General features: G+C 36.4%; 1 protein-coding gene across 11 annotated transcripts in view; it reads right to left on the bottom strand.

Annotated features, from left to right (window-relative positions):
• TRAPPC8 (trafficking protein particle complex subunit 8) overlaps nucleotides 1-19,563 on the bottom strand; it is a 148,979-nt gene that overhangs the window by 110,426 nt on the left and 18,990 nt on the right. For all 11 annotated transcript variants that reach the window (XM_077135708.1, XM_077135699.1, XM_077135709.1 and 8 more), the window contains one exon: nucleotides 715-804. In XM_077135708.1, the coding sequence (XP_076991823.1) occupies nucleotides 715-804 (90 nt within the window). The remainder of the gene's footprint in view (nucleotides 1-714; nucleotides 805-19,563) is intronic.

The raw sequence follows: 19,563 nt of genomic DNA, 5'->3' as shown, positions 1-19,563 counted from the left end.
TATAAATTTCTACTGCCAGCACCAAATAATTTCTCCAGTGTACCAAAGAAAATTCAAACATCTAAATCTTAAATTTTTTCTTGACAGTTTTTAGGCTAGATATGTTCAATGAAGAAATTCATGAAATTAAATATGGACAATACCAAAATTGTACAACTATCAACATAATGAACAATTAGGCTGAATCTTGCTCCTCTCCATTCCATCTCAATGTTTCATGGTCAATCCAAACTCTTAACTTTTCTCTACAACCTAATTGAGAAAACTGAAAAGCTACAATTAAAGGAAGACAATATCCATAAAATGGGTTATTTTAAAAATGGAAAGTTGCTTTTTAAATATGATCTTAAGAATAAGCTATTGATTCTGAGGCAATCAGCAAAAACAGTTAACATTGACAGTTTACATTTTCTCTTTCTAAAGTTTAAAAATTATTCATTCAGCATGATACAGTCAAGCTAGAGAGATGAGGCAAAAGAATAAACAAGGCTCTACAAGTCTAATTTTGTCATTTAAAATTAATTTATTACAGCAACCCTATCTAGGATGCCATATGACAAAAAAAATCAATAAAAAAACAAAGCATCATCAATAAAAAATAATTCCTCCATTCTCTAAATCCTTTTAGCAGTTTTGCCTTTGTCTGTCTAATTTTATTAATTTTGAGATAAAAACTCCTGTAACATTTGGTCTTACATAAAGGTCAAAGGATACATGCTAAATAGTGGTTCAGAAATTCGTGATCTGATGCAGGCATCGACTGAAGAAAGGTCTCTCTGTAAGATTCAAACCATGGAGTAGTAGCTAAACAAAAAAATATATAAAAGTATTAAAATTCCTCATTAGAAACAGTTTACAACACATAAAATTTCAAGTTCATATTCATAAAAAGGTGTGAAAGGTAATTTCTAGTAAAGCATGTCTATTATTCACCTGTGCTTTTACATATACACACCTGTGTGTATATATGTGTGTAACATGTATACACACTTATCTTTTAACCCATACACACACATACATGCACGCAAAAAAAAAAAAAAAACTGACATTCCCAAACCGACACAATTTTCCCAAAACCTACTTACCTATTAATGCCCTAAACATTACCTATCTGAGAAAAAAATATGTGTAACTGAAGTTTTGTGGCCCCTGTCACTAGCTGCCATAAGTGACATAAAGGAGCTTGTCATTAAGGAGGTTCTTTTAATAAATAGTATTATTTCAGAACAGTGATTCTCAACCAAGGGAGATTTTAACCTATAAGGGACATTTGGCAATGTCTGGAGATATTTTTTGTTGTCACAACTGAGGTGAGGATAGTACTAGCATCTACAGGAAAGAGGTCAGGGATGATTCAAAATGCCTGAACTCTACAATGCACAGGACAGCCCCACTAAGAGGAATCATCTGAAACAATGTCAGTAAGTTATCAGAGTGGCTAAAGGGAAGTTCCTGAAACTGTAGAACCATGTTTTTTCAAGAAACAGTAGCCATGTTTCTTGAAGATGATTGTATAATGACACAGCTTTTGCAATGTGACTATGTGATTGTGAAAACCTTGTATCTGATGCTTCTTTTATGTATGGTATGGACAGATGAGTAAAAAATATGGGTAAAAAAATAAATAATAAAGGGAACAAAGGTTAAAATAAATTGAATAGATTGAAATACTAGTGTTCAATGAGAGGGAGGAGTAAGGGGTATGGCACATATGAGTTTTTTCTTTTTTATTTATTTTGCTGGAGAGACACAAATGTTCAAAAAAACGATCATGGTGATGAATACACAACTATGTGATGATTTTGTGAACCAGTGATTGTACACCACATATAGAATGTTCTATCAAGAATGTTTGTATGTTTGTTTGTTGTGTATAATAAAAATATTTTTTAAAAAAGATCCACTCATGCTGCTAGACTACTGCTTTTAGTGCTTCATTGTTCTCCCAAAAATAAACATTTAAACAGTGAAAAAAAAGTCAACGAGTGCTGCGGTTAACAAGCCCTACTTTAGAATTTTAACACTTGAGTATGTCACCAGCAAAGCCTTTCTAAATAGAATTTCAAAGTATACTTCATAATTAACCCAACCAGTCACAAAAAGTTGTATTTTCTTTTTGTATAATTGTAGCTAATGTGATTCCTAAAATGTCAGATCTTTCTTATTCTATGGTAAGCATTTTACAACTATTTTCACTTTTTTTCATTCGAACTTATTGAGTCATTTCACTAGGTTTAAGGGGATTATCCAAATCACAGTCTTGCAAAAAGGACATCCCAGTCCCAGTTGTTGGTAATGAAAGGGGATGGTAATGGGTATAGTAAAAAAATAGGAGGAACAAAGGTTAAAATATATTGAGTAGATGGAAATACTAGCGGTCAATGAGAGGGAGGGGTAAAGGGTATGATATGTATGAGTTTTTTCTTTTTATTTCTTTTTTTTGGAGTGATGCAAAAAAAAGAGATCATCACTATGATCATCTAAAAAAATGATCATGGTGATAACTAAACTACTATGTGAGCCACTGATTTTATACCAGGTATGGAATGTTTGTATGTTATGAATGTTCGTATTCATATGTTGTTTTGCTTGTTGATAAAAAAAATAAAATAAAATTTCAAAAAGGGAAGAATATATGAAGAACCACACACATATTTGCTTATATTTTCAAAGAGAAATAATAGGAGCAAAATGAAACAAATGTGTTTATCTATAAGAGAAAGAAGAGTTACAGGAAAGGAGATGGAAAAAAAAAGAGGCATGATAGAAGCTAGACCTCTCTGAATGTACCTTGTTTTATAGTTTTGAACTTGAACAATGTAAATGTTTTAAATAATTAGAAAATAAATTAAATAAAAAAGAAAATGACAAAATACACACATTCTTAAATTGAAATAACTTTAAAATACTGGCACAAAAACACACTGAAGGGGAAGTTTTGCGGCTTGTATGCTACAAAAATGAAAGATGATAAAATATGGAACTGTATATCACATAGAACCCTGTCGTGGACAATGGACAGGTTAATAGTACAAAGATAAGAACGTTCTTTCACGAATTATAACAAATGTATGACTTTATTAGAAGATGTTAATAATAGGATTGCATATGGGAAAAATAATTCACCTAATGCAAACTATGAACTGTAGTTAACAGTATTATTTCAATATGCTTTCATTAATTGTAACAAATGTAGCACAAAGGGTCAACAACAGGGGGTATATGGGAATGTTGTATTCTTTAAATGACTTTTTTTTCTGTAAACCTACAACTTCTCTAATTAAAAATAATAATAAAGGCAGGGCGGGCCGCGGTGGCTCAGCGGGCAAGAGTGCTTGCCTGCTATGCCGAGGACCCCGGTTCGATTCCCGGCCCCAGCCCATGTAAGAAACAAACAAACAAACAAAATATAATAAAACAAGAAAATGTTTAAAGATGTTTCCCTTTCTTCCTCCCTTCCTTCCTTCTCTCTGTCTTTCCTTCCCTTCCTCCCTAAAAAAAAAAAAAATAATAATAATAATAAAGGCAGTGGTATGATATTTAAGAGTGGGAGAAAGATCAAAGATGATGGTGGAGTTATACAGAGGTTGGGTTTAAAAAATTAGTATGCACGTTAAATCATTATACTGATACTTCTATTAGCCTCTAGTACCTCAGAGCAGCTAGAAATAAAAACCTAAAATTGTGGAATTATCACCCATACCAAATTCTGAAATATGTTCTACAACTGATTGCTGTAATGTACTCTGAAACGTACTGCTTTTATGTATATGTGTTATTTAAAGAGAAGGAGGAGTATAATAGAGAAGATAGGATTTAATAAATGAGTATGACTGCCAAATTAGTATATTGATATTTCTGTGGGTCTCCAGAGCAGCTAGAAGAAAAAACAGAAAATCGTGGAACTGTAACCCATACCAATCTATAAAATCTGTTCTATAACTACTTGTTAAAATATACTTGGAAATTTATTGCTTTCTTGTATATATATTTCACAATTTTAAAAAAATGTTTAAAAAAAAAAAAGCCACAGTGGTACTGTGGTACAAACAGTATGGTACTGGCACAAAGATAGATATACTGATCAATGGACTTGAACTGAGAGTTTGGAAACAGACCCAGATCTATGGTCAACTGATGTTCTAAAAGGCCCTCAAATCCACTGAATTGGGACAGAAAAGTCTCTTCAATAAATGGGGTTGGAAGACCTGGATATCCACAGCAAAGGGAATGAAAAAGGACCCCTTATCTCATACCCTACGTAAAAATTAACTCAAAATAGGTTGGAGACCTAAATATACGAACCAGCACCACAAAACCCATAAAAGAAAATATAGGGGAACATCTTCAATAAGAAGTAGCTTTTTAGATCTTACACCTAAAGCACAAGCAATGAAAGAAAAAATAGATAAAAAGGAACTCCTCAAGACTGAATATTTCTGTATCTCAAAGGACTTTGTCAAAAAAAGTGAAGAAACAGTCAATTCAATGGAAGAAAATATCTGGAAACCATATACCTAAAAAGGGCTTGATATTCCATACATATAAAGAGATCCTGCAACTCAACAACAAAAAGAAAGACAACCCAATCATAAAATAGGTAAAATGCATGATAGACATTTTTCAGAAGAAAAAATACAAATGGCCAAAAAGCACATGAAAAGATGTTCATCTTCTTTAGCTATTAGGGAAATGCAAATCAAAACTACAATGAGATATCATCTCAAACCTATAAAAATGGCTACTATTAAACAATCAAGAAACCAGAAATGTAGAAGGGGATTGGAGAAAATGACATACTTATTCACCTTTGGTGGGCATGTAACATGGTACAGTCATGTGGAAGATAGACTATCGATTCCTCAGAAAACTGCATACTGAATTGCCCTACAATCCAGCAGTTATATATATCCAGAAGATCTGAAAGCTGTGACACAAACAGATATTTGCACATCGATGCCATAGTGACAGTATTCACAACTGCCAAAAGATGTAAACAAAGTGTCCATCAACAGATGAATGGATAAACAAAATGTGGTATATATATATGATAAAATATCATGCAACAGTAAGAAGGAATGAGGTCCTGAAGCATGCAACAATATGAACCTTGAAGACATAATGCTGAATCAAATAAGCCAGACACAAAAGGATATATATTGCATAATTTCACTAATGTGAACCATCTAGAAAATATAAACTCAGAGTCTTAAAATGTAAAAAAATATAGGGGATCTAAAGATAAACAGAAAGTAAAGAAAGAGGAATGGTTACCTAATATGTACAGATTTATTACTGAGGTTTATCTTAAATGTTTGGGAATGTATAGGAGTGATGGTAGTTTATTATTGGGATTACAGGCAATAGTGCCTATTGATGGTAATTATGATTGAAAGGTGTTGTCTAAAGTCATGTATCTCACCAATTAACACTAAATATAAATGAGTTCTTGCATGAACTACTCAAATCTATGACACATACAAAGGGTTAAAATAGAGTGGCATATGGGAAAAATTAACTATTACATACTATGGACTATATTAAAGTGATACCTTATTAGTATCATACCAATACTAGGGGTAAATAATTGGGGAGATAAGGAGTACTGTTTGGGATTTTCTTTTATGTGTGGCTGTGTATATGTTATCTTTCTCTTTGGCGCAATGAAAATTGCCTAAAATTAAGAGGATCACTGTACAACAAACTGAGGATACTGTGAAACAGACTGTACACTTTGCATCAAATATATGGTATGTGACTATATCTGAACAAAAACAGCAGAGGCAAAAAATAAATAAATAAACACAAACCAAAAGATACAAGTGTTAGAAAAGATGTGAAAAGAAAGGTATACCTATTCAATGTTGGTAGGGAAGGAGAATGGTCCAGCCCCTCTGGTAGGTAATGTCACTGATCAACAGGAGGCTAAAAACAGGGTTGCCATAGGATCAGGCAATCTGTTTCCAGGAATAAACTCAGAAGAACTCAAAGGAGGGACCCAAAAAGACATTTGTGAATGAATCTTGAGGACATTATGTTGAGCAAAATAAGCCTGAAACAAAAGGACAAATATTGTATGGTCTCATTTAGAAAATATAAGAAAATTGTGGCCTAGATGTGAGCTCTTCAGCAGTCAAATTTATTCCTGAGTTTTGTTTTTTCTAAGTTGTAAGATTCTGTGCTTTCTGTATAACTTGGTAGTTCCCTGGATCTACAGGTACCTATGTGACACCTAAGACTCATAGTTCTACAGCTCTGAAAGTCAGCATTACTCCTTAAACAAACTGTTAAGAAAGATGAAAAAGAGATCAGACTTCACTTAAAGATATGAATGAAGCTGATCTGGCTGGAACTAAGGATAAATCAGAATACAGGGTAAAGGATGATAGAGTATGTATTTTTAAACTTCAATTTCTGTATAAGACCAAAGGTCTTATTCTGTCCAAAATTTAAATTTTCTGTAGCACAGTAGCTCACTTAACCAGTCCGGACAGTTTATTTAAACAACCTAAATACATGGAGACTAGAATAGAGAATGAGATTTGATGATTCTGGTAGCTTAATGTAATACCATGATACAGTCCAGAGTATTTGGTGCAGATAATAAAAAAGTATTCGCAAAGTCCCTTGAAGGACTGGAGAAAAAATATGGAACCATTAAACTTCCCCATCTGAGAAATTCCTGATATTCTCTCAAGCACTGGGGATCCCAATTTAATAAGCCAAGCCCTCGATCTTGAAGCTGACCCTTATGAACCTTATTTCTGTAATCGTAAGTGAAACCTACTTATAAATGTACCTAAGTCCCCCATAGAACTTCTCTTACTGCTCACATGTGGCCTCTCGCTGAGCCAGACTCTGTAAATAAACTCATTATTCTCCCTGCTAAGTGGGACATGACTTTCAGGGATCTAAGCCAGCCTGGTGATGTGGGACATGACTCCCAGGGATGAGCCTGGCCCTGGCATCGTGGGATCAAGAATACCTACTTGACCCCCAACCTTGGGATTTGCCCTATGAAACTTATTCCTGCAAAGGATAGGCTAACCATACGTAAAATCAGGCCTAAGAGTCACCCCCAGAGAATCTCTTTTGTTTCTCTGAAGTGGCCTCTCTCTCTAAGCCGATATGGCCAGTGAACCTACTGCCCTCTCTCTGCCCCTTAAATGGTACTTGACTCCGAGAGGTGTAAATCTCCCTGGCAATATGGAGCAGGAATCCAGGGATGAGCTAGGATCCTATAACAAGGAACTGAGAAAACCTTCTTGACCAAAAGGGGGAAGAGAGAAATGAGAAAAAATAAAGTGTCAGTGGCTGAGAGATTTCAAAGTTCAGAGGTTATCCTGGAGATTATTCTTATGCATTATATAGATATCTGTAGAGCTATGTTCCAGTAGCCTTGTTTCTTGAAAATGACTGTACGAAGATATAACGTTTATAATGTGACTGTGTGATTGTGAAAACTTTCTGTCTGATGCTCCTTTTATCTAGGTTATGGACAGATGAGTAAAAAAAAAAAAAATAGGGAGAACAAAGGTTAAAATAAATTGAGAGATTGTAGTATTAGTAGTCAATCACCAGGGTCAATCCCTCACAGGGAGGGATAAGGGGTATGGTATGTATGAGTTTTTTCCTTTTTATTTCTTTTGCTAAAGTGATGCAAATGTTCAAAAAAATGATCATGATGATGAATACATAACTGTGATGATATTGTGAGCCACCAAATGCACACCATGTATGGAATGTTCACATGCCAAGAATGTTTGTATGTTTGTATATTAAGTTTTAACAATAAAATATTACAGTAAAAAAAAAAAAGAATACCTACTTGACCAAAAGGGGGAAAAGAAATGTAACAAAATAAGGTTTCAGGGGCTAGGAGATTTCAAACAGAGTTGAGAAATCTTTCTGTAGGTTACTCTTATGCAAGCTTCAACGAGATATTACAAATTACGATAGTATGCCAAGTCCTAAACAAGAACATTTCCAAAATCCTTAAAGAAAACCCAGGGCTCTATCTAAGACTCTGAATCATTATATTGATATTTCTTTTAATTTCTAGGGTATTAGAATAGCTAAAGGAAATACCTGAAATTGTGGAACTGTAACCCATAACATACTTGAAATTTACTCCATAATGTTAACTTACACTTTGAAATTTATCACTTTTCTGAATATATATTTCACAACTTTAAATTTTTTTAAATAATTTTTAAAAAGCATAATGCTAAGTGAAAGAAACCAAAATACAATATATCACATGATTCTATTTATATAAAATGTAAACATAAATAAATCTATAGACAGAAATAGATTAGAGGTTAAATAGGACTGGAAAAGGACAGAGAGTTTGAGAGGTTGACTGCCAAGGAAATGGGGCTTTCCTTTTTGGAGTAATGAAAATGTTCTAAAATTGTGGTGAGGAATGCACAACTGTGATTATACTAAAAGTCACTGAGTATACACTTTGGATAGATTATATGGCATGTGAATATATCTCAATAAAATGTTTTAAAAAGAAAGACACTGAGTACTCAGATAAGGATACGAGGTGCAAAGGGAAAAGGAAAAATTTTACATGGCAGAAGTAAGCTTTTTCCTCAGGTTGTTAAGGTAAGTTTCCCTTCAGCCACTTGTTTCTTAAGGGGCTAAATAAGAAAGCCCCCTTAAAAGTCAATTAGGTTCCAGGTCAAGATGGCAGCTTAACAACATGCACATTTTAGTTCATCCTCCAGAACAACTACTAAATAACCAGAAACAGTACAGAACAGCTCCGGAAGTCACAATAGTGACCGGACACACAGTGTACCCCAGTCTGGACCGGCTGGACCGGCTGTGAGCACCCCCCAGAAAACAGGGAGAGTCTGCCAAAGTTAAAGGTACCACATCATCTTATGCTGGTGGGACCTGCAGGCAGACAAGCGCCACATACGGGGCAGGATAAGAAAAACAAAGTACAGAGACTTCACAGGAAAATCTTTCAACCTGCTGGGTCTCACCCTCAGGGAAAACTGACACAGGTGACTCTTTCCTCCTGATAGGAGGCCAGTTTGGTCTGGGAAAATCTGGCTGAGGTCTATAATATCTAAGTGGACTCTCCTAAGTGTGTGTGGGGGAAAGGCACCACACAAGCAGGGCAAGAAATAAGAAAACATGAACTGAAAAATTCTCCTCTGTTAAACAAAACTTAAGCTAGAGGTCCAGAAAAAGCTGAACAGAATGTCAAGGAACAGATAGACAACAAATTCATTCAGCAAGAAAATCCTAGATAAAAGTGAAAGCAATCTCCAGAATAAACTAATTAAGGTAATTAAATGCCTAGACGCCAGCAAAAAATAACAAATCACACTAGGAAAATCGAAGATATGGCCCAGTCAAAGGAATAAACCAACAATTCAAATGACATACAGGAGCTGAAACAATTAATTCAGAATGTACGAACAAACATGGAAAACCTCATCAAAATCCAAATCAATGAATTGAGGGAGGATATAAAGAAGGCAAGGAAAGAACAAAAAGAAGAAACTGAAAGTCTGAAAAAACAAATCACAGAACTTATGGGAATGAAAGACACAGTAGAAGAGATTAAAAAAACAATGGAAACCTCCAATGGTAGATTTCGAGAGACAGAACATAGGATTTCTGAACTGGAGGATGGAACATCTGAAATCCGACAAGAAACAGAAACTATAGGAAAAAAAATGGAAAAATATGAGCAGGGACTCAGGGAATTGAAAGACAATATGAAGTGCATGAATATACGTGTTGTGGGTGTCCCAGAAGGAGATGAGAAAGGAAAAGGAGGAGAAAAACTAATGGAGGAAATTATCACTGAAAATTTCCCAACTCTTATGAAAGACTTAAAATTACAGATCCAAGAAGTGGAGCGTACCCCAAAGAGAACAGATCCAAATAGACATACTCCAAGACATTTAATAATCAGAATGTCAGAGGTCAAAGAGAAAGAGAGGATCTTGAAAGCAGCAAGAGAAAGCAATCCATCACATACAAGGGAAGCCCAATAAGACTATGTGCAGATCTCTCAGCAGAAACCATGGAGGCAAGAAGACAGTGGGATAATATATTTAAATTATTAAAAGAGAAAAACTGCCAACCAAGAATTCTATATCCAGCAAAATTGTCCTTCAAAAAGGAGGGAGAAATTAAAACATTTTCAAACAAAAAATCACTGAGAGAATTTGTGACCAAGAGACCAGCTCTGCAAGAAATACTAAAGGGAACACTAGAGACAGATATGAAGACAGAAAAGAGAGGTGTGGAGAAGAGTGTAGAAAGGAAGACTATGAGTAAAGGTAAAAAGAAGGAAAACTAGATATGACATATAAAATCCAGAAGGCAAAATAGTAGAAGAAAGTACTACCCATGCAATAATAACACTGAATGTTAATGGATTAAACTCTCCATTAAAAAGACATAGTCTGGCAGAATGGATTAAAAAATAGGACCCATCTATATGCTGTCTCTACTCAAAGGACACGAGGCCAAGGACACAAATGGACATTTACACACCAATGTTTATAGCAGCATTATTAACAATTACCAAGAGATGGAAACAGCCAAAATGTCCATCAGCAGAGAGTTGGCTAAACAAACTGTGACATTTACATAAGATGGAATATTATGCAGCTGTAAGACAGAATAAAGTTATGAAGTATGTAACAACATGAATGGACCTTAAGGACATTATGCTGAGTGTGATTAGCCAGAAACAAAAGGACAAATACTGTATGGTCTCACTGATATGAACTGACATTAGTGAATAAACTTGGAATATTTCCTTGGTAACAGAGACCATCAGGAGATAGAAATAGGGTAAGATATCGGGTAATTGGAGCTGAAGGGATACAGATTGTGCAACAGGACTGAATATGAAAACTCAGAAATGGACAGCACAACATTACCTAACTGTAATACAATTATGTTAAAACACTGAATGAAGCTGCATATGACAATGATAGAGGGAGGAGGGCTGGGGCATAAATGAAATCACAAAGAAAGATAGACGATAAAGATTGGGATGGTGTAATCTAGGAATGCCTAGAGTGTATAATGATGATGACTAAATGTACAAATTTAAAAATGTTTTTGCATGAAGAAGAAAAAAAGAATGTCATTACTACAGTGTGCTGAAAATAGATGGTACTTAATATTTTAAAATTTCAACTAATATATGAGACTAAAGCAAAAAATGTTTATTTGGTACAAATCTATACTTTGACTAGTGCATCTCCTAATATAACTTATGTAGATAGTAGATTGAACACCTTAGGTACATGGAACTTTGTATAGGACATGAGATTTTGTTGGTTTGTCCAGGTGATGCCCTGATGAATCCCAGAGAGATCTGATCAGTGAGTGGAAAAGTATTTGCAAAGTCCCCTCCAGAGAATGGTGAGAACAGGGGAAAACTCAACTTTCCCAAGTTGAATTCTTGATATTCTCACAAGCATTGAAGACAACCTAAGCTATAGGCTGAGCCCCCAGTCTTGGGGTTTGTTCATATGAAACTCAACCCCACAGGGGATAGGTCAAGCCTACTTAAAATTAAGCCTAAGAGTCACCCCCAAGAGAACCTCCTTTGTTGCTCAGATGTGGCCTCTCTCTCCAGCCAACACAGCAAGCAGACTCACCACCCTCCCCCTGTCTACGCGGGACATGACTACCAGGGGTGTGGATCTTCCTGGCAGAGTGGGACAGAAATCCCAGAACGAGCTGAGATTCAGCATCAAGGGATTGAGAAAAACTCTAGAATGAGCTGAGACCCAGTATCAAGAGATTGAGAAAACCTTCTCAACCAAAAGGGGGAAAAGTGAAATGAGACAAAGTGTCAATGGCTGAGAGATTCCAAACAGAGTCGAGAGGTTATCCTGGAGGTTATTCTTATGCATTAAGTAGCTATCACCTTGTTATCCAAGATGTAATAGAGAGGCTGGCGGGAACTGCCTGAAAATGTAGAGCTGTGTTCCAGTAGCCATGTTTCTCGATGATGACCGTATAATAATTTAGCTTTCACAATGTGACTGTGTGATTGTGAAAACCTTGTGTCTGATGCTCCTTTTATCTACCTTGTCAACAGATGAGAGAAACATATGGAATAAAAATAAATAATAGGGGGAACAAACGTTAAAAAAAAAAAAAGTCAATTAATCCATTTTTTTTTACTTTAAAAATAATTTTAAAATTATTTTTAAATGTGTTAACAAAAGCAAAAGATGTCAACACTAAGGGATAATTCTCTCCCCATAAAAACCCCTCTGTACTTATTTTGGAATGAAACCAGCATTTTACTCATACACCTTTCCAACCCCTCTATATTCTTCACTTGAAATTGATACTGCTACCCTACAGGTTAGTTTCCTAGGCAGAATGAATTCTGCTCTTGCAAGGTTCTACCTGTATTCACAAAATTTCGCTCTCTCTCTCTCTCTTTGTTCCCTTCTTAGTCCAAGTGGTTTGGAATACAAAGCTATTAGCATTCCCAATGCACATCTGACAAAGGTTACCAGTAGGAAGGACAACTCTGGTCCTCATCCTTGCAAAACCAAAGGTACTTACACCACAAAATGTAAAAGGGAAAAAAGACTGGATATCTATGTCAGTTTGAAAACATTATGTACCCCAGGAAAGCCATGTTTTAATCTTGATACAATCTTATGGAGGGAGCTGTTTCTTTTCATCATAATTCAATATTGCAGGCTGGAAGCTTTTGATCAGATTATCTCCACAGAGATGTGGCGTGCCCAATTGTGGGTGGAATCTTCTGATTAGATGGAGATATGACTCCACCCATTCCAGGTGGGTCTTGATTTTGGGGATCCTTTAAAAGAGGAAGCAGTTTGGAGAGTTAGAAACAACAGAGCCAACAGAAACTTCAGAGCAGAGCTGACACAGATGCCAACACTTAGAGAAGAGAGACACAGATGTTTGGAGATACTTGGAGCCCAGTAGACATTGCCATGAGATATTTAAGAGACCCAGTACCTGGAGAGAGTCAAGGGAAGTAAAGTAATGAAAGCCAGCCCCAGAGAAGCAAAGTGAAGAACCCCAACAAGAACAGAGGCTGAAAGCAAGAGAGTCCAGGAGCAAGGGACCAGCAGATGCCAGCTGACAGACTTTTCAGCTGACAGGTGTTCCTGACCCATAGACCTTTCCTAAATTAAGGTATCTTTCCCTGGATGCTTTACTTTGGACATTTTTACAGGCTTAGCACTGTAAACTCACACCTTATTAAATTCCCCTTTTTAAAAGCCATTCCAGTTCTGGTATATCACATTCCAGCAGCTTCTAAACTAGAATGCCCTAAACATAAACATCACATGTAACTCACATTTCTTCCTTAATCATTCAAAAACCTGAAAGTGGCAGTAAAATCACTATTCACACTAAACAAAAAAAAACTCTTAAGATATAGTAACAGCAGGAGATATTCCAAAACAATGATATATTTTCAAAATCAAAATACTCAAGTAAGTGAAAATAATTAAATGTTGTGTAATTATTTGAGTCAATAAAAGTAGACTCAGGGCGGGCCGCGGTGGCTCAGCGGGCAAAGTGCTTGCCTGCTATGCCGGAGGACCTCGGTTCGATTCCCGGCCCCAGCCCATGTAACAAAAACAGAGAAACAGAATACAATAAAACAAGAAAATGTTTAAAAATGTTTCCCTTTCTTCCTTCCTTCCTTCCTTCTATCCTTCCTTCCTTCTCTCTGTAAAAAAAAAAAAAAAAAAAAGTAGACTCAAAAGTCGAAAGTACCTGAAACTAAACACTGTGACTATCAGAAAATATGGTTTAATTCAGAGCATCTAGGATACAAAAGTTAAAACAAACCAAAACCTATATAAAATTTATGAGCATTTTATAAACCATAAAAGATCTTACATAACATGAATATAGAAAATATTGATTTCTTGTATTTTAACAACATTCTTGAGAACTTTTCTTGAAGACTATTTCCAATTAAGTGTTTTTATAACCACCTAAGAGTTCTTATGAAATGAGAGCAAGGAGATTTGTATCTCCTGTGAATAAAAGCAGACAAAGAATATTACCCATTTTTAATTCTACACTCTTACACATATTATAAAAACTATCATTTAAAAAAAGAAATAAATTTCACTTGAGAAAAGATTTTTTTTCTGTTTTGTTCTTCAAATGTGGACAGGCCCGTCTGCTCACTTGTCAACTAGGTATATATACATTCATACAAAAATGCCTAAATCTCAAGCTGGAAGCACAGAAACTCCAGTCTTAAATTAGTAAAATACCAAATTGTTCCAAACCCTCTAGATATAATTCTCTAAATTAATTCAGCCTGCATAATAAACAGTTTGCTAGTTCCATCTTTCTCTGTTGAAAAGAAAGCACTAACATGTCAAAATACCTGTTCAGTGATAATGTAATCAAGTATACAGCTTTAACAAGCACCCTAAAATCAAATGGACCCACATTTCTACTATCTTCAAAACAAAAAAGAAAAATTAATATGGCAGTATGATATATCTGAAAGAGTCCTGGACTGGGAGGACAGACCAGAATTTTATTCAATTCCAGGCATTATTACTAAGTGATCATAGCCAGTCTGGATTGGCTAGTCTGACTGCGAGACTCGGCTGCGGTGAGATCCCTGAGCAGCGCGCGATTTCCCGAGCAGTGGCAGCTGCGGCAGTCGGAGCTACTCCCTCCCTCCTTCCCGTGCCGGCTGAGAGTCTCGGAGAGGCAAGTTTCCCAAGCCAAGGCGGCCGGCGCCCCTCTTTTGCGGGCGGCTTCGAGTCTCAGCTTCGAGTCCGCAGCTACGAGTCTCGGATCAGAGGGGTATCCAAGCCGTGGTGGCACACCCCCCGCGGGCGGCTTCCTGGTCCAGTGGGGAATTCCCCGGGCCGCGGCGGCCGGTGACTGACGCCCCTTCCCCATGGGCGACTCCTGGTCCGGTGGCGAATTCCCCGGGCCTGCTGCGGCCGGGGACCTGCCACAGGGTCCCTCAAGCCACGGCGGCTGACGCCCCCACCACGCGCGGCCCCTGAACCAACGGAGAGAATTGGATCGGAAATCCCCAGGCCGCGGAGATCAGTGACCGGGGTGGATCCATTCCAAACACTTGAGACAAACGTGTGCCACGAGCGCCACCTACTGGGCAGGATAAAAAAAACAGAATCCGGAGATTTCACAGAAAAATCTTACAACCTTGTTCGGTCCGACACCCAGGGAAATCTGACTAAATGCTCAGACGCCAGCAGCAGAAGATAACTGTCCACGCTCAGAAGATTGAGAATATGGCCCAGTCAAAGGAACAAACCAGTAGTTCAAATGAGATACAAGAGCTGAGACAACTAATGCTGAATATACGAACAGAAATGGAAAAACTCTTCAAAAACCAAATCAATAAATTGAGGGAGGACATGAAGAGGACATGGGCTGAACATAAAGAAGAAATAGAAAAACTGAAAAAACAAATCACAGAACTTATGTAAGTGAAGGATAAAGTAGAAAAGATGGAAAAAACAATGGATACCTACAATGATAGATTTAAAGAGACAGAAGATAGAATTAGTGATTTGGAGGATGGAACATCTGAATTCCAAAAAAAACAAACTATCGGGAAAAGAATGGAAAAATTTGAACAGGGTATCAGGGAACTCAAGGACAATATGAACCGCACAAATATACGTGTTGTGGGTATCCCAGAAGGAGAAGAGAAGGGAAAAGGAGGAGAAACACTAATGGAAGAAATTATCACTGAAAATTTCCCAACTCTTATGAAAGACCTAAAATTACAGATCCAAGAAGTGCAGCGCACCCCAAAGAGATTAGACCCAAATAGGCATTTTCCAAGACACTTACTAGTTAGAATGTCAGAGGTCAAACAGAAAGAGAGGATCTTGAAAGCAGCAAGAGAAAAACAATCCATCACATACAAGGGAAACCCAATAAGACTATGTGTAGATTTCTCAGCAGAAACCATGGAAGCTAGAAGACAGTGGGATGATATATTTAAATTACTAAAAGAGAAAAACTGCCAATCAAGACTCCTATATCCAGCAAAATTATCCTTCAAAAATGAGGGAGAAATTAAAACATTCTCAGACAAAAAGTCACTGAGAGAATTTGTGACCAAGAGACCAGCTCTGCAAGAAATACTAAAGGGAGCACTAGAGTCAGATACAAAAAGACAGAAGAGAGAGGTATGGAGAAGAGTGTAGGAAGAAGGAAAATCAGATATGATATATATAATACAAAAGGTAAAATGTTAGAGGAAAATATTATCCAAATAGTAATAACACTAAATGTCAATGGACTGAACTCCCCAATCAAAAGACATAGATTGGCAGAATGGATTAAAAAACAGGATCCTTCTATATGCTGTCTACAGGAAACACATCTTAGACCCAAAGATAAACATAGGTTGAAAGTGAAAGGTTGGGAAAAGATATTTCATGCAAATAACAACCAGAAAAGAGCAGGAGTGGCTACACTAATATCCAACAAATTAGACTTCAAATGTAAAGCAGTTAAAAGAGACAAAGAAGGACACTATATACTAATAAAAGGAACAATTAAACAAGAAGACATAACAATCATAAATATTTACGCACCAAACCAGAATGGTCCAAAATACGTGAGGAATACACTGCAAAAACTGAAAAGGGAAATAGACTCATATACCACAATAGTTGGAGACTTCAATTCACCACTCTCATCAATGGACAGAACATCTAGACAGAGGATCAATAAAGAAATAGAGAATCTGAATATTACTATAAATGAGCTAGACTTAACAGACATTTATAGGACATTACATCCCACAACAGCAGGATACACCTTTTTCTCAAGTGCTCATGAATCATTCTCAAAGAAAGCCCATATGCTGGGTCACAAAGCAAGTCTTAACAAATTTAAAAAGATTGAAATCATACACAACACTTTCTCGGATCATAAAGGAATGAAGTTGGAAATCCATAATAGGCGGAGTGGCAGAAAATTCACAAATACGTGGAGGCTCAACAACACACTCCTAAACAACGAGTGGGTGAAAGAAGAAATTGCTAGAGAAATTAGCAAATACCTCGAGGCGAATGAAAATGAAAACACAACATATCAAAACTTATGGGACGCAGCAAAGGCAGTGCTAAGAGGGAAATTTATTGCCCTAAATGCCTATATCAGAAAAGAAGAAAAGGCAAAAATTCAGGAATTAACTATCCATTTGGAAGAACTGGAGAAAGAACAGCAAACTAATCCCAAAGCAAGCAAAAGGAAAGAAATAACAAAGATTAGAGCAGAAATAAATGAAATTGAAAACAATAGAGAAAATCAATAAGGCCAGAAGTTGGTTCTATGAGAAAATCAATAAGATTGATGGGCCCTTAGCAAGATTGACAAAAAGAAGAAGAGAGAGGATGCAAATAAATAAGATCAGAAATGGAAGAGGAGACATAACTACTGACCTCACAGAAATAAAGGAGGTAATAACAGGATACTATGAATAACTTTACGCTAATAAATACAACAATTTAGATGAAATGGACGGGTTCCTGGAAAGACATGAACAACCAACTTTGACTCAAGAAGACATAGATGACCTCAACAAACCAATCACAAGCAAAGAAATTGAATCAGTCATTCAAAAGCTTCCTAAAAAGAAAAGTCGAGGACCAGACGGCTTCACATCTGAATTCCAGAAAGAATTAGTACCAACTCTCCTCAAACTCTTCAAAAAAATCGAAGCAGAGGGAAAACTACCTAATTCATTCTATGAAGCCAACATCACCCTCATACCAAAACCAGGCAAAGATATTACAAAAAAAGAAAACTACAGACCAATCTCTCTAATGAATATAGATGCAAAAATCCTCAATAAAATTCTAGCAAATCGTATCCAGCAACACATTAAAAGAATTATACATCATGACCAAGTAGGATTCATCCCAGGTATGCAAGGATGGTTCAACATAAGAAAATCAATTAATGTAATATACCATATCAACAAATCAAAGCAGAAAAATCACATGATCATCTCAATTGATGCAGAGAAGGCATTTGACAAGATTCAACATCCTTTCCTGTTGAAAACACTTCAAAGGATAGGAATACAAGGGAACTTCCTTAAAATGATAGAGGGAATATATGAAAAACCCACAGCTAATATCATCCTCAATGGGGAAAAATTGAAAACTTTCCCCCTAAGATCAGGAACAAGACAAGGATGTCCACTATCACCACTATTATTCAACATTGTGTTGGAGGTTCTAGCCAGAGCAATTAGACAAGAAAAAGAAATACAAGGCATCAGAATTGGAAAGGAAGAAGTAAAACTATCACTGTTTGCAGACGATATGATACTATACGTCGAAAACCCGGAAAAATCCACAACAAAACTACTAGAGCTAATAAATGAGTACAGCAAAGTAGCAGGTTACAAGATCAACATTCAAAAATCTGTAGCATTTCTATACACTAGCAATGAACAAGCGGAGGGGAAATCAAGAAACGAACCCCATTTACAACTGCAACTAAAAGAATAAAATACCTAGGAATAAATTTAACTAAAGATACAAAAAACCTATATAAAGAAAACTACAAAAACCTGCTAAAAGAAATCACAGAAGACCTAAATAGATGGAAGGGCATACCGTGTTCATGGATTGGAAGACTAAATATAGTTAAGATGTCAATCCTACCTAAATTGATTTACAGATTCAATGCAATACCAATCAAAATCCCAACAACTTATTTTTCAGAAATAGAAAAGCCAATAAGCAAATTTATCTGGAAGGGCAGGGTGCCCCGAATTGCTAAAAACATCTTGAGGAAAAAAAACGAAGCTGGAGGTCTTGCACTGCCTGACTTTAAGGCATATTATGAAGCCACACTGGTCAAAACAGCATGGTATTGGCATAAAGATAGATATATCGATCAATGGAATCGAATAGAGTGCTCAGATATAGACCCTTTCATCTATGGACATTTGATCTTTGATAAGGCAGTCAAGCCACCTCACCTGGGACAGAACAGTCTCTTCAATAAATGGTGCCTAGAGAACTGGATATCCATATGCAAAAGAATGAAAGAAGACCCATATCTCACACCCTACACAAAAGTTAACTCAAAATGGATCAAAGATCTAAACATTAGGTCTAAGACCATAAAACAGTTAGAGGAAAATGTAGGGAGATATCTTATGAATCTTACAATTGGAGGCAGTTTTATGGACCTTAAACCTAAAGCAAGAGCACTGAAGAAGGAAATAAATAAATGGGAACTCCTCAAAATTAAACACTTTTGTGCATCAAAGAACTTCATCAAGAAAGTAGAAAGACAGCCTACACAATGGGAGACAATATTTGGAAATGACATATCAGATAAAGGTCTAGTATCCAGAATTTATAATGAGATTGTTCAACTCAACAACAAAAAGACAGCCAACCCAATTACAAAATGGGGAAAAGACTTGAATAGACACCTCTCAGAGGAGGAAATACAAATGGCCAAAAGGCACATGAAGAGTTGCTCAATGTCCCTGGCCATTAGAGAAATGCAAATCAAAAC

The sequence above is a fragment of the Tamandua tetradactyla genome, chromosome 18, assembly GCF_023851605.1.
Source record: "Tamandua tetradactyla isolate mTamTet1 chromosome 18, mTamTet1.pri, whole genome shotgun sequence".
In the NCBI taxonomy this organism is placed as follows: Eukaryota; Metazoa; Chordata; class Mammalia; order Pilosa; family Myrmecophagidae; genus Tamandua; species Tamandua tetradactyla.
The sequence above is the reverse complement of the archived record's forward strand: the minus strand, read 5'-3'. Positions and strand labels throughout refer to the sequence as shown.